Raw genomic sequence first — 15,628 nt, 5'->3', positions numbered from 1 at the left:
AACTGCAGATGGCAACTGTGAGAGCGTGCCTTTTGTCAGTACATACAGGTACATCCAAATTTGCCCCATGCAATTAGCCATCAGAGTTTAATTCCTCATGCACACAGTAAAAATGAATAAAAGTCTCAAATTAATTACACAGAAGTCTGTGCTATGCTGATAATGTGCTAGCTAAAGAGGAGTTGGTTTTGTTTTTGGTTGCTTTATGGCAAAACAAAGTAGACCTAGGTCCACAGAGGTGTAACATGAAGAGTAAGCGATTGGCACTGGTGAGTGGGCTAAGAATAAGTTTGAAGTAATGGCACTCATCTTTTCTAGATGTGTTTTTATAGTCCTTTTTCTCCAAGGGTGGTATCTTTGTGAAGAACTTCAGTACTTTAAGAATAAACTGGGTGCATGAGTGGAGGCATGTTGTGTGCCTGCTGAGGTGGAGTACTCAGTGTCTCTGCCGCCCTCATGCAAGCACTGGACTCAGAGCTCTCAACCCTCCCAGGTACTTCAGGGCAGAGGATGTTCCTTAGACAGCTCTGCCCAAGACAAAAAGTTACCATTTTTTCTCTGCATGCATGCATGCACTTACTTATTTCCTCAAGATTTCATGTTCTCATTTGTCTCCCTGAAGTCCTGCCTGTTTGGAAAGCTCAGCCACAAGCAAAGCACCACCAGGCAACAAGCTGCACCGTGTGGTCAGAACGGAGGTACTGTCTGCTCCTAGACTGTGACGAATTAAGTGATTTGATTTTTAGAATAGCTGACAGAAAGAGAGAGCTAAGATAAGTTGCTTTTATCTTGCACTTGCTGTGGTTTAAGAGTGTTCCCCAGGCAGTGTTACCTCTGTTCCGCAGTAACTTGTTGTGTTTGGAAGGAACCAAATATCATTTTGTAAAAATGTTTTCAATTTTCTAGCAGGTTTTAAGTTTGTACTTAATTGAATTTGAAAAATTTGAAGAACAATTTTACAAAAGTTCTAAATTTGTTCAGTACCTTTTATTTCCATGTTAAATACCCTTAAAAGAAAGAAAGGTCCTCGTCTCTATCCAAATCATATACGAAATATGATTTTAAGTTTATTTTGTCATGGAGGGAGAAACATTTTTGACACTTTGGGTGTACCGGAGAAACAATTGTTTGAACTTTTTTTAAGCTTTCTAAAACAATGTTACTTGGCATGAGGAATTGCAGACTAGGCAGACTAGGAAATAATTTTCTTAAGTGATAAATAATAAATGCAGAAAAGGTAGAATTTTTCTTTGGTTGAAAGGCAAGAATTCTGGCAGTGTCCATAAACCTGTGAGATTTTACCTGATGCATCAGTAGGAGTTAAAAGAGTTTCAGGCAATGAAATTGCAAATTATTTGGGGTAGTTCTAGCTTCTAGGCAATATGGGAGTTTTACCAACATTTAAGAGGGTCCATTGTATTAGCTCATGTTTTGCGGTTCTGCTGGATAGGAATAAAAAGAGAGGTGAGATTGTTGTCAGCAAGGCTGTAACATATTAGATTACTGTTTTAATTCAGTATCTGTCTTGCCACCCACTGAAAGTCTATCAAAATCATATAGAAGATAGATTTTGAAAGTTTGTTTTGTAGTGTGCTTTTTTGTTTTTGCATGTGGTGATGTTTTTTATCACCACTGTGCACAACGTCTATGTATTTTGAAAACATCAAGGAAGCGAGGATGGAAGTTTTTTAAAAAAAAATCAGAAGTAAAATATATGTATTTTAATAATAGTATAACCTACTTGTCACGTTAGAATTTTAAAATAACCTGTATTCTTTAAATTCATTTCTTTATATGTGAAAGGGAATAAAAAATGGTGATATTTCTTCCAAAATGACTGTGTTCCCTGCACACATTTTATTCATAGCTCTCAATTCCCTTGGTACATATAAAGCAAAATGAATTGGCTATCTTTTTACATCTCCCTTTGAATGTTCTCTAGTAACTCTGCAAGTTGCCCCTTTTTGTCTTTCTACTAAATAGCATTTAAAGCTTCTGGCACAGCTGGACTTCAGTATGTAAGAAAGCTTTTAGGGTATTATAATGTCACTAGCCATTGAAGTTGCAAAATTTCAAACATCCAAACCCATCCTGACTTTGCTGCATGCTCCTTGTGCTTAAAAACTTGGGTAAACATGTATATTGTTGAAAGTATCCCTGAAAAAAACGGTGCTGAAAAGAAAGAAAGAATCAACGCTTCTTTTTAAAAGCTTCTTTTCTAATCTCTGTAATTTGAAACTAAAGACTTTGAACAGTGGGTTGGAGATTGTTCTGCAAGATAAATTCCTTGCATCACATAACCCTGACAACTCCCCAGTTCCATCAAATTAATAACAAATGGATGAGAAGATAAGCAGAACTAATGGTGAGGTTACATTTTTGTGACAAAGGTTTATGGCCATACTGAATCTCATGTTCTGCAATATCCCTCCTCCTTCTCCTCCTCCACGTTGGTGTTGGATTTTTTTTATTATTATCAGATCTGAGCATTCCTGTATCTGAAGCTCTTCTGTGGAAAAGATGAATATCGAGTTGGACTGTGTGACTCCTAAAAGTTTCTGTGAACAGCTCTCTGCACCCCCAGTAGAAATGGCTGATTTTCTACACGACCAGGCCTCGTCCTTGCACATTGTGCATCCGGTTTTACTCATTTGGTGCTATGTATCTGAACATCGAAACACGCTGATGTAATGCAATCTCCCTGTTTCGTTAAAATTGTGGAATAATTTATATAGGAGCAACTTCTGAATGTCATGCGGACCAACTCTTTCCGTAAAGCAGAGCAAGCTTTTACAGCATGTGGCTTAGGGCCATGTCTGGTTGAGTTTTGAGCATCTCCAAGGGTGGAGATGCCACAACCTCTCTGGACATCCACTTTCAGTGTTAGACTACTCATACTGTGAATTGTTTTTTTCCAAATATCTAATTCTAATTTTTTTTGTGTTACAACTTCTGTCCATTGCCTCTTGACCTCTCTCTGGGCAAATCTCTTTTAATCCAGTCTGTTAAATTTTCTTAATGCAGTAAATTAGCCCATCAAAGAGTAGAAGAATAAACAATTTTACAAATTACATCTATTCAGAGATCTGTTCCAAAACACACCCTTCAGTCCATAGTCAGTGGCCAAAACAACTGTATGGTCTGTAGGAGACCTTGTTTTACTATAATAGACCTCAGAGGGAGTGGATAATTCTAGTTAAGGACTGTAGGATTGAAACCTAAAAATAATAGGCAACTGGTGGTTCTTCAGTACCTCTTCAGTGGTCAGGCAGCTATCGGTAGGCTGCTTGAAACGCAAAGGTGAACGTGGTGACCTCGTGAGCTGGATTTACAACTGCACCTGCAGGCTGCCAGGGAACGCTGAGGAGCCTCTTATTATAGAAGCTGAATAATGAATCCAGCTATCAACTCATATACTGGTTCAATAAATAAAATTTTAACTACTCAGGGAGTGTTTCTCCTTGCTTTTTCACTGCTTTGGGTTGAATATTTTCTCTTTCTTTCCCCAACAAAAAGTAGTAGTTTTTTAAGAAGGAAAAATGAAACGTGTTATAATAATGCCAGGATATTTCTCTTTAGAGATTATTTCAGAGAGTTTGCATCAAAACATGAAATTAATCAGGAGGGAAGTTCTAAGGAGAACTTTCCCAATTCAAACCATCAGGAGCTGCCATATGGGCATGCATTGTGGAGCATGCTAGGGGCCTCTTGCTAAAATCCTTGAGTATTTCAGTTGCACAGGGAAGGCTGTTGCCCCTTTGGGAAAAGTGTGCTGCAGGGTATTTCAACTGCAAGGTAGCTGGGGGCTTCAGGCAGTCTCATTGCATTTCATGGGGGGCAACAGCAGTATAGCTCAGCTGCATGGAACTTTTTAGTGCTTACGGAGCTGGAAGGTGATTGCTGCTTTTGGGTTCTACAGTGCCTGACCCTTTGGGACATAATGAAAGATGATAAATGCTTTTGCTGCGGTTATCCTGAGTGAGGTTTTTTTTCAGACTTAGAAGCACACTGTTGCTGTGAGGTTTCTGCTTCCTCTCACCCTTTTCTCCCCACGCTTTTACATATCAGTTGATCTCCATATCCTTGGAGAAATGAATGGTGGGGAGCCATGGATGGTGGGGAGCCATGGATGGGGAGCCATGGATGACCTGGACTCCTCGTCTGTGCCTTTTTGTGGGTGCAAAAGCATGTTTGCGTTTGGTGCGATGAACAAGTTTACATTCAAGCTCCTCTTTTTTCATGTGATGAAAACCACTTTGGGGTTACGTGATGAAGACTGAACTGGTTTCTGAGGGCAGAGTCTGTTGCAGTTTGACCGCGTATCGAACATGAAGACCATGATTTAAGGTCGCTACGCAGTGAATAAGCAGAGTTTTGCACCTTGGTTTGGGTCTTCTCATTTAGGAGCGAAAGTGAAATACTGTCCCACTGATGTAAAAACCAAACCTCTAGCCACTTCAAGAAGTCTTTCTGGTCATGCAGCCTGCAGTCCAGAGTATGATGTAGCTGCAGTAGAACAGAACCAGTGCACTGGGAATGGCAGAGAAGCTGGTCTTCTATCAGTACCACTGGTTATTCCTTTACCTCACCAGTAACTTGAAAATTAGAGTTTGCCAGATCCAAAGTTTCATTAAAACAAACACACACACAAAGTATGAGAATCCCTGTTTTCCTGCAGGGTATGAACTGTTTAAGAAATACTGGTAACTCTTGTTCTTTCTTCACTCATTTGCTGCAACAATATTGTGAATAGCTTTGGCTAGCATGAAATTTAGGAAGAAATGTTGACTTCTGCTTGCATTTGTAGAACTTATTCCTTGCTAATTCTTTGCTTATAGTTGTTGCTCTAATTTTATGCAGATCACTTTATTATTTCTGTTTTATTAATAAGAGAATGGGGAAGGAGATAGGAAAGAAGATATATCTACAAAAAACATTCATTTTATCAAAGTTTTCAGTCATTTTTCAGTCCATGTCTATTTTGCTAAGAAGTTGAATAGGGCTTTAATATATTAGGAATGTAACCTAACAATAAGCAAAGCAGAGCTATTGAATTGGCCATTTTTCTGTAGAACAAAAAAATATATATAGTAGTTTGGGGGATTTTGGTATCTTTCAACTACTACTTTTATTGAGTGAGAGGGCAATGAGTTAAGCACTCATTCTGAGTTAAGGGGTTGGAGGCAAGAGGAATTGTTGTGTTCTCCTAGAAGCTTACCTAATGTTGTTGTAGGTGTATAGGCTGATCCCCATCCTCGTTGACACCCTCCACTTCTCCCCAAATTCTTTAGATTTCCTAAAATCCCTAGGACTTTTTCTGTGGTATTAGGACTTTACAGGAATGCTTGGCCCATACTCTGTGTTAGATTTAGCAACTGGAATGTTATGCTTTAAATGCCTGTTCCTAGGGGTAGAGGAGTTTGTTTACTGAGATGATATAAGTGATCCCAGTGGTTTTTATTGGCAGTGGAAGGCACATTGAATATTCAAAGCAAACAGGATTGATTTTAAAGAATACAAAAAGTAACTGCTGTGAAACTTGTAAGGCCTGAACATTTCTGAGCGTTTTTTCTTTATGATTTGCTTTTCAGGTGTAAACCTTTCTCTGTGTGTAAAGATACCTGATATCTATCATCTACTCTGATAAATCTAAAGAAAACTACTGTAAGTTTTTTCAAGAGAGCAAAGATGCTTCATCTGATGTTATATTTAGGTTAGCCACCTTTGCTTTTACAGTGAAAGAATAACAATTTACATTTATATTATCCTATTTCCTCCTGGGGCTTCTCATAAGCTTCCCTCTTATAAGACAGGCCTTCTAGAAATCCCATTTTCTCAAGCTGGGAAGGCAGTAAGGAGATGAAATTTCAAATTGTTATTTATATTCCTTAGTTAGAACATTAGATCATATTCTGCTAGCGCGCACTATTTTTTTGTATAAAGCAAATAGGTAGTATGATTGTCGCCCATCCTTTGGATTGTTTTAAATGACAAAAAGAGATGAAGTATCTCAAAGCTGAACCTATGTGCATGCTAAATTTATATTTATTTTCATAATATCACCATTGTTGACAATGCATTGGTCAGAAGCATGTACTATAAAGTCTGCAGGCTTGCATATAGTACTCATAGACATGATAGGAATGTGTTCTTGTGGAGGGTAAGCCCCATATGTTTTCATTTAGATAGTTTTCAGTAAGCTTTTAAATCTTGTTAAAGACCTTGCTAAGCTTAGTTTTGAATGATCAGTTGGGAAACATCATATTTAAAACATTGCTCTATTAAATTCAAATCTTGTGTAGAGATCGAATCTGGCAATTGTAAAGAAATGGGGAAAAAAAAAGGAGTTCAGATTCAAAATATATTCAAAACTCATTGTCCTTCTCGAAGCTGTGTGATTGAAGAAACACGATGTGGTATTCAGTGTATTCATATTGTGTCCTGTGATTCCAGAAGCATTGTAACTAATGAGTCTATCCTTTTCTCGAATATTTTATCATCGTATGGGTAAGCCTTGCTGTGGAAATTTATACTTGCCTAACAATGTATTTAAATTGTAAAGCAATTAGGGATTAGTCTTGCAGTAAAACCTATACGAACTGAAGATACTCAGTGTATAAAACTCCTGATTAGTTTTCAATTTTCTGAGCCAATTCTGCAGGGTTTTCAGAACCTGAAAACCTGCAATGAAGCACTTTTAACCAAAAATTTAAGTGTCTCCATTTTGTTCTGTTCACTTCTAATGATAGTGTAATCACTGTTTATTGAATGGAATAACTGCTTAGTGAATGGAATAAGGAGAGGCACGTCATAAGTGTATATATTCACAGCACCTCCACAGATCAGCTATGATAGCTCCAAAAGCACCGCGTTCTCATTGTACATGGGAAGGCACTTCCAAGTTCACTCCGACGTTCCAAGTAGACAATTTCTGTTTTGTTGGTATGCCACTTTCCCTTTGTCACAAAGTCTGTCCAAAGAGGGCAAATGAGTTTTGGGTACATGCTTTTCTTTTTGAGAAAACTTTCAGTTTGGAAGTTTATTACAGGAAAAGAAGCTTCGGTTCCCTACTCCAGTCCTTACAGAAACTCACAGAGTTGTCCTTAAAGTTGTTAGGTACACTGCTTTCTTTATGCAGTTGACAGTAACTGTTAGTTTGGGATTTCTGAGGCTAGGATGGAGCATCTCTCTTAAGGAGGTAAGTGAAAAACAGTGTGTATATGGTTTCTCCAAAGCATGATCAAGAGCATCTCTTTTAGGTTTTCTGCTGATTTGCCACTGTCTTCAGTGGTGTACATAGAGACAAGCTTCCTAAGTCAGGCCTTTAAGATAGTTGTCATAAGTTAGGCTGCGTGAAAGCTCTACTCTGTTAGTATTACCTAAACTCTTCTCCACTGGACAAATGTTTAACCTTTCAGAAAGTAAGGCTTGATTTTTAACCTTTCTGCACCTGCTCTTACGAACTGTCGTTTCCATGAAGTTTTTACTCTTAAATAAATCTCACTGAACTAAGTGCACAAGCAAAGAATGTGATTCTACAGTCGGTTTCTGTAAGACAACCCCTGTCCTTTTGTATTTTGTACACTTTTGCACATTTCTCTTAATGAGATCCTTGCGTATTTTATTTTATAACTTCAGTCTTCCTGCTGGTCTTGCACAAAATAACATGTTCAGAAAGAGAAATAATGGGGTAATGGATAACTTAGCACTTTTTCATGATCTGCCCTGCTTCATTTGTAACTATTTAGTTGATCTGGTGTTTTATAAAACTTTTACATTCTTAACTTTGGATTAGAATCAAATTAAAACCCAGCGTGAAGTTACACTGCACAAAATGTCTTAACAGTCCTGTGTTTTTGGAGCTGGAGCTTTTAGTGGATAAAACCATTTTTCATTTTCTTGAATGCCATTCTAGTCTAACCTGCACTCCAAAATGAAATGAGTTTAGCGGTCTGAGTCCTGTCCCTGGTGAACAATAGTCCACATTACAAAAACACCAAACCCGCACAAAGCTGTCGGTTTCTGCTCGGGAACACTCAGACCCAGCCAGTGTGAAGGCAGAATTACCTCACACCCTAGGGAGTGATTTTTCTAGGTGAAGATTGAGGTCATTCTTAAGGCAATAGGGAAAAGCGGATCTTGTGAAACTGGTCTCTGCAGCAGCCAGCGAGGGCAACCCCTGGTACTGCTACTACAGGCTCTTTGTTCGCCTCGGTGACGAGGCTTTATAATGTGGGATCGCTCATTTAAGACCACCTGAGATGTATGTGTACCATTTACTCACGTAGTAGAATATGCAAACAAAGCTTGCATTTTGAGGAGATGTTTTTAGCAGGTTATTTTGGGGGGAAAAATATGTTAATATAAGTAAATTCCTGGTTCTTCTACAATTAGTGTTTTGCCTTTTCTTAGAGGGCTGGGATGCCACTGTAAATATGTGAAGGTGCTAGGCTAGCCATGTGGTGAATATGCTAATTTATGTTAATTAGTGCAAGACTGACTGTATGACCCATTCATTAAGATGTTTCCAGAAGAGTTACTCTAACAGCGAAGCTGAGAGGCCTTAATTGACTGTCATCTTTGTGGCAAATGAATTAAAACTAAACAAAACAAAAATGCTCAGCACTTCTTTAGAAGATCAGTGTGTAGTTTTAGCTGTGTCATACTAGGTTAACACAGAAAGTATCAAGTTTCATTTTTTTTTTTTGGTTAAAAAAAGAGAGTTAAATTTGTTTTCATACCAATAGCTATTTCAGATCAAAGCTATGTGAGAACATTTTTATTTTGGATAACAGTAATACAATTTAGATTATTTCATACTTGTATTAAAATAACCATAAGTGCAAATGAAAAATAATTTAATTACTTTGATTTCATCTGCTGTGTAAATAAGCCTCAAACCTCTCGTGATTACTGAGCAGAGAAAGCAGCTTAAGAGGAGAAGTGAATACTGGGCTATCTGTCTGAATCTTCAGAGAGCCTGAAAAAATACCTGGCAAGTGTAAAATTTCCCATTGATTTCTCTGTGATAGCTCAGCTTGTTGGGTGAGGGTCATTTACCACCTTCTCCACCCATAGCTGCCCTGTCACTGAACACTGAAGAAGAGGGCATGGTAGGTTTGTACTCTGCTTTTGGTAGTGTCTCGCTAAGCTCTGGACTAGATCATATAACGAGGCTGTAACATTGCCATTGCTGTAGAGCTTGTTTCATGAAAGTCTATCATTCATCAGCCAGAGAGGTACACGTAAATTAATTCTTCCTTTTGACGGGGCCATGGAGAAGATCGCTCTAAATGTCCATTCCCTTTTGCGTTTTTTTTTTTTTTGATGGTGGTATAAACAAGGATTTTTTTAATAAATGTTCATGCTATCTTACATACTTTTGGCCAATTTTAACCAATTTCAAATATGTCAAAGATATTAAGCCCAAGTGAATATTGTGCAAATTGGCAGCTGTGGAAATGACAGAGCACCTGATAACGTTCCCACTGTAGGGGAGGCTTACCCCTTACTTCACATGGGAAAATGATCCTGAGAGAGAGATCAGGGAACACCAGTCTTTTGATTCTGCTATTTATGGAGCCACTTGTTTATTCTTAGAAATCCTTTGAGGGTACTTCTGTAAACTGAGCATCTACTCTGTACAAAAGTGTCTAGATGGTTTGTGACAAGTGATGTATTGCTTTGTTTGGTTGTACATGATCACTGCATGTTCTGGTTCTCCTAGTATAATTGGTGTTTTTTTCTTTCTCTCCCCCAAGATTTCATTTGACCTAGCAGAATATACTGCTGACGTTGATGGAGTTGGCACTTTACGGCTCCTGGATGCTATTAAGACCTGTGGCCTTATCAACTCTGTGAAGTTCTACCAAGCCTCCACTAGTGAACTTTTTGGAAAAGTGCAAGAAATCCCGCAGAAGGAGACCACCCCTTTTTACCCAAGATCGCCTTATGGTAAGAGCTCGCTGATGCGTGTGTCAGTAGTGTCTGTCTGTCTGTTCTCCCTTCTCGTGTCTCAGGGCTGAAGTCATTTGGGTGTGAGATTAGAATGACGATAGAGCTAAAGTGACTAGACATGTTGAGAGGCATGCCTTTATGAATTACTATATAAAAAGTATTTGCTGCCATTGCCTGGGGGTTGGAAATTACCATCTCACTTCACAAGACTCTCTTCATTCAGATCAGAAGTTGAGAGTTCTTGTACGGAGGAGGGGGAAGGGTGGCTCTTCCCTCACAAAGGATTGTAAGATACCACTGAAGTGATAAGGTTTCATGATTTTTGTTGCCTAAATGAAAAAACTCCCAAGAGCTCGTTTCTTCCGTCATGAACTTGCATTAAATTTGAAACACTTATTAAAGCAATGCGCATGGAAGACTTTGGTGATAAAGTTTCAAATCAATTTGAGAGTTAAGGCACCAGATTTTCACTTTTATTTCTCCGAAGTCATTTCTTTTATTAGCAGAGGTCACCACAGTGGTGTATTTCACACGTTCTGGCTGTGTTAATTATATTGTAAAAGAAAAAGTGCTATGCTTGAGTGTACATAAGAAAACAAGTGAGAGAGTGCGCTAACACTTCCTGACTGGTTCTGGGGGTGTGCAGAAAAGGAGTATTTTCCTCTTCAGCTGCTCTTTATTGGGCTGGATATTCTTTCCATATGAAATGTGACACATCTAGGGAATTAATCGAATTCTAGCACACTCCGTTGTTGAAACATGGCCTTCACCCTGCATGTAAGAGAGATGTGCATATGTGTCTGTGTCTGTCTGTATATGTGTCTGAGCTGTGCACAAGTGGAGCAGATGTATGTAACGTCTTAAATTATTTTTGTAGGGGCAGCAAAACTGTATGCCTACTGGATTGTGGTGAACTTCCGAGAGGCCTACAATCTCTTTGCTGTGAATGGCATTCTCTTCAATCATGAAAGTCCCAGGAGAGGTTAGAAAATCCATGTAAAAACTGTTCCTGAATTTGTGTGCATCTGACAGGAAAAATGAAGCAATGCATCCGCAGGTTTCATTTAAACTTGCCAAAATGCTGTAGTGAGGGTGTTTGACTTGAGGTAGCCAGCACACTGTGTTTAACGTGGCACTCGTGGCAGTCTCAGAGTCTGCAGTATAACAGTTTTCACTTTCAAGCACCATATTCCATTTTGTAGCCCTCTGGCTCTGAAGGGAGGCTGGGGTAGCTGATTTTGTGTATCAGTGCTCTCCAGAGCATTTAGGTGGGCAACTGCATAACAGATGCAATCTCAAGTGTGACTTGTACTCAAGATTTTTATTTGTATATAAACACCAAATTAAGGAGCATAAATAGTTGACCCTCTAAATTCATTAGAATAACGAGTACAGCCCGGTATATTTTGGAAACTTGTGGATTATTACCCTTACCTTCTGACAAGATGGCTTTCAACACACAGCTTTAAAATGCCTTTCTGTTTAGTCCTTAATAGCAACACATTTTAAACTCCACTTTATCATCCTTTTTCCTCTTGCAGTAGTTTATGAACAATTAATACTGCTACTTAGTTTGCGAAAAAGTCCACAGTTGATTAAAAGTCTCTTGTACAATGACAGCTTTCCTTAGCCCTTAAAATACTGTGACTTAAAAAACACTCTAAGATTAAACTTTAAATTAACACACACAACTGGATTCTCAGTGCAGAAGCCTTTTATTGTGGTCTGTTTTTAAATGAAAAATAAATTCAAATTTTACAGGAATGTAATCATGTAAATTATAGCCTGGCACAAAATATAATAATTTTACTCATACTTACAAGTGTAAAATGGACCATAATTGCAACTGTTTGAAAAAAAAGAAAAAGGAAAAATAGTCAATGTCAATAGGATTTAAATAGGGATTTTAGTGTTTGTGAGTCACAGCTGTAAAACCTTATAGTATGCTGGGTAGACAGCATTTACAGTAAGTGATGCATCAAATCTTCGGTGGCAAAAGTTGGTGCAGCACTTCTCGCTGGAGCAGATGTCAGTATGAGTTTAAAATTAAAAGAGAATCAAATTCACTAAATTGTTTCATTGAGAAACCCTAATACTTTGCTTTCTTTTAAACAGTTCACTGCAGTATATTCGTGGTGCACCATATAAACTGATGTCCAAATTGCTGAGTTATAACGATGCAATAAAAACCACCTGAACAACATAAAAAATGGGGGGAAATGCAATGGCAAATACTAATCTGGCATGATTTCTTGTAATATTAAAGAGCTATAGGATGAGATGGAAATTACAGGAGCATATATGATTTGTGCCATTTTGAAGGAGAAAAACTTCAGCGTTCATTGCTGTTTTGATCCTTTTGACGTTTGTTCCAGCTTTGATACTGCTGCAATGGAGTTTCCAATCCGAAATTTCATTTCAACACATTTAATATCCCTGTGGAAAACCTGAGTCTGTGCTTTGAACTCTCAGGCTGTACTTTTAGTTGTTTGTATGTGCTAGAGGAAGTTTTAAGCCCCATCTGCCATCTTGCCTTAGAAATAGTTTCAGCTGACACCATTAGCCTTAGCAGGAGCACAAGCAGTGAAAGCAACCTGTAGCTATGGCCTGCTGCCATTTGCTTAGTGTTTTTATGTGAGAATGTCTGAAAATTATAAAGAGAAGGTAGTTTTGAGGTTGTTTCTTAACAGCCATTCATCGCTTTCCTAATGTTTTTAAAGACTGCAAAGGTGCTTTGGGAGGAAAAGGGGATTTAATTGGGTTACCTAATTCCTATGCAAAAATTATAATATACGTGGAAATTTTAATATATCTTATGGTTTAGTCTTCTTTTTTATTCTACTGACTTCAGAGGTTGGAAATACATAAATGAAACAATATGTATTTGTTCCAATATTTTAGACTGTTATTCCAGTTGATTTAATGTTACATTGCTTCGATCAAATACAACTCCCTTTTGATGGTGATACTTTTGCACTCAAGCCATAACATCCAGGAAATCAGCAAAGAGCAGAGGTGTGTAGCAGCGCCACTTGCTCAGTTGTAGAGTTGCACTGTTCAGGCAGACAGTACACGATTTTTCCCCATACCTGAAGGGTAAATCATACCTATGAAAATCACTAAAAGCTTCCTACAGTGAATGTATTTATAGGGAAATCCTGAGAAGAGAAATAAATCCTAGTGTTTCTTGTAGGCAGGCATCCATAAGGTATATTATATTGCAAGGCAATGGCAAAGATTAACAGAATGCGTTTTTGGTACTGGTAGCCTAAGTGTGGACTGTGATCAAATACAGAGGTATTTGTATTTGATAAACCAATATTCATGGTGAAGGATGCTGAACTGAAGCAGATAGTCACTGAGTCTGAGCTGAAAAGACGACTCTAGAGTTTGATTTGTCTTCTCTTCGTATAACATTCAAGTATTTTACTTCTGGGGCAGCGCAAGAGCCTAGTAAAAATGAGAACTGTCTAATCAAAGAACTGCTTCCTTGAGACTGGAATGTAGCAATATACATAATCAGCAGATCGATGAATTTTATTTTTCCTTAATATCGCATCTCAGTCTGCAACATAATTGATATGAACACTGAATGCACTAAACTTACCTGAGCACAAACTGCTTCATCAATACACAGTTTAGTTATATTGGTTCCATCTTTAACTTAACGAGTTAAGTGAAAGAGATTGGGAGCAGGTGGGAAGATGTGAGATTGTATTTTTTTTTTGCAGAAATACTCTTCTTTTTTGCATTCTAGCTTAAGAAATTCAAGCATTACCTTTGGATAAATGCCTCTACCTAGCAAGATAATTAAATATTTCTCTTGTTAGGCTTGTGTAAGTTGCTGCATATGAACCTAAACAGGAAAACAAAGCTCTTCTTACATCATCTTTGAGCCTTCAGTTAGTGCAAGGGAAATACACAAATAGTATTTTTTATCTTCATATCACGGTTTATCACTGCATCCGCATAATTCTTCACTGGTATGTTTCCCTTCAAATAACATGTAAAAGGTTTGAAAAATAGAAGCATAACTACAACATGTCAACCTGGTGCAATACAATGGGAAACTTGGAAAAAAAATAGATTTTCTGCCTTACAGATTTATAGGGGAAACACTTCTGTTGAACCCATATTCTTCTAAGGACAGTATAGGAAAAATCAAACAAACAACACATCTTACTTCAGAATACTGATCCTTCTCTTTAACCTTCCCAATTTTAATTTGGAAAGGATCTCCAGTAGTTAATCTCATGTGTCCTGTATAATGTAGGCAAGTCTGTGCAGAGTTCATAAGGGTACAGAGTGCTTAAGTCTACTGTAAGAGGTTTCTTATTTTTGAAATTATGAAGACTTGAGAGAAGTGCTGGCCTTGAGGAGCTTGTTTGATTTTCGACTTTTACCTTGCTCTTATACCATATAAGAAGAATACAATATCTGGAGTAGCTCTTAAGATGTGACACTATACTGCAAATCTGAACACTTAAGCTTGTTGTGTGGGCTTGCTTTTAAGTCTGGTGTTTCTTGTTCTGATATCCCCCGTGACTTAAAAAATAAAAAATAAATAAAAAAAATCACCAGTGATAAATTCCAGATAGCTTGAACCTGCTACCTGAGCCTTGCATCTTAAATTGGGAATAGTACACCATTATCAAATTGCAGAAATACTTGGATCCATGCTCAAGAGATGCATACATACGTAGCAACAGAGGACGTTATCTAAAATCTCATATGGAGTAGAATAAGTGGCAATGTAGTACTTCCCTTTCAAATTTTCTACTTAAGAAATGAGGTATAATTACCTCATATAATAGGTATAATACCTAATAATATGTATAATATCAGTCACTTTTTTTTTTTTTAACTAATACATGTTTTTCAGCTCACACAAATCAACATTGCTGCACTGAAGTGAACAGGGTCATGTTGATTTGTTCTGGCTGAGCATAGTATTTCAAGTGATGGTCTGGTAACGTCAGATGAGCATAATCTGCCTATTTTGGGGAAAAGACCAGTATTGACAATACACCTTGCTAAAACTGGTTTCTTGGTTGCTGTTATCACTTTTTACTTGAGTGTAATTCAATTGTTTCCTGATTTATGGCCATGCCAAGGGATAGTGGGATTTTCCATTTCTGAAGTTTATTTACTGTCTAAACGTTATCTGAAAAGCAAAATGCTCTCTACAGTGCTAGTATGCTACAAGATGATCTCTGTTTCCAAAATCAAGCATACAAAAGAAACCCTAAAAAGGTCTTCCCAGAAAAATCAGGGAGGTGTACATTAGGATAGAGCTGAACTATGCCTCCGTAGTTCTCTTGTGCAGCCAGATGTCGTAACCTACTGTAACAGGGTGTTTTTTCTATCGTGCTTCAGAGAGCCAGCTCCGAAGTCATGACCTGCCAGGCTCCAGTGGGTGATCTTGTACAGAATGCTTGTACACACACTGTCAGAAAGCTGGACACACGATATTGTGGGGGTTTTGTTTGTTTTTTCAACAAAATTATGGAATACCAAATGGGGAAGCTGGTGCCCAGCAAGTTTCTGTTGGTGGTTGAATGTGGCTCCCAGTATTACCAGCGTGGAAATATCTGCCCTGTAGCAATATTGGAAAGGTATTTCGGTTCAGTGAGATGACGGTTTTGACAGTGGAAGAGTGAGGCAATTAGCA

The 15,628-nt window shown here is 38.0% G+C and overlaps 1 protein-coding gene across 2 annotated transcripts in view; it reads left to right on the top strand.

Annotated features, from left to right (window-relative positions):
- The window catches only part of GMDS (GDP-mannose 4,6-dehydratase), a 409,651-nt gene that overhangs the window by 145,210 nt on the left and 248,813 nt on the right, over positions 1 to 15,628 (top strand). For both annotated transcript variants that reach the window (XM_083824038.1, XM_083824037.1), the window contains 2 exons: positions 9,762 to 9,954; positions 10,835 to 10,939. In XM_083824038.1, coding sequence (XP_083680164.1) covers positions 9,762 to 9,954; positions 10,835 to 10,939 — 298 coding nt within the window. The remainder of the gene's footprint in view (positions 1 to 9,761; positions 9,955 to 10,834; positions 10,940 to 15,628) is intronic.

Source organism: Anser anser (assembly GCF_964211835.1).
Source record: "Anser anser genome assembly, chromosome: 2".
In the NCBI taxonomy this organism is placed as follows: domain Eukaryota; kingdom Metazoa; phylum Chordata; class Aves; order Anseriformes; family Anatidae; genus Anser; species Anser anser.
Note: the sequence above shows the minus strand (reverse complement) of the source record. Positions and strands in the feature narration are given on the sequence as shown.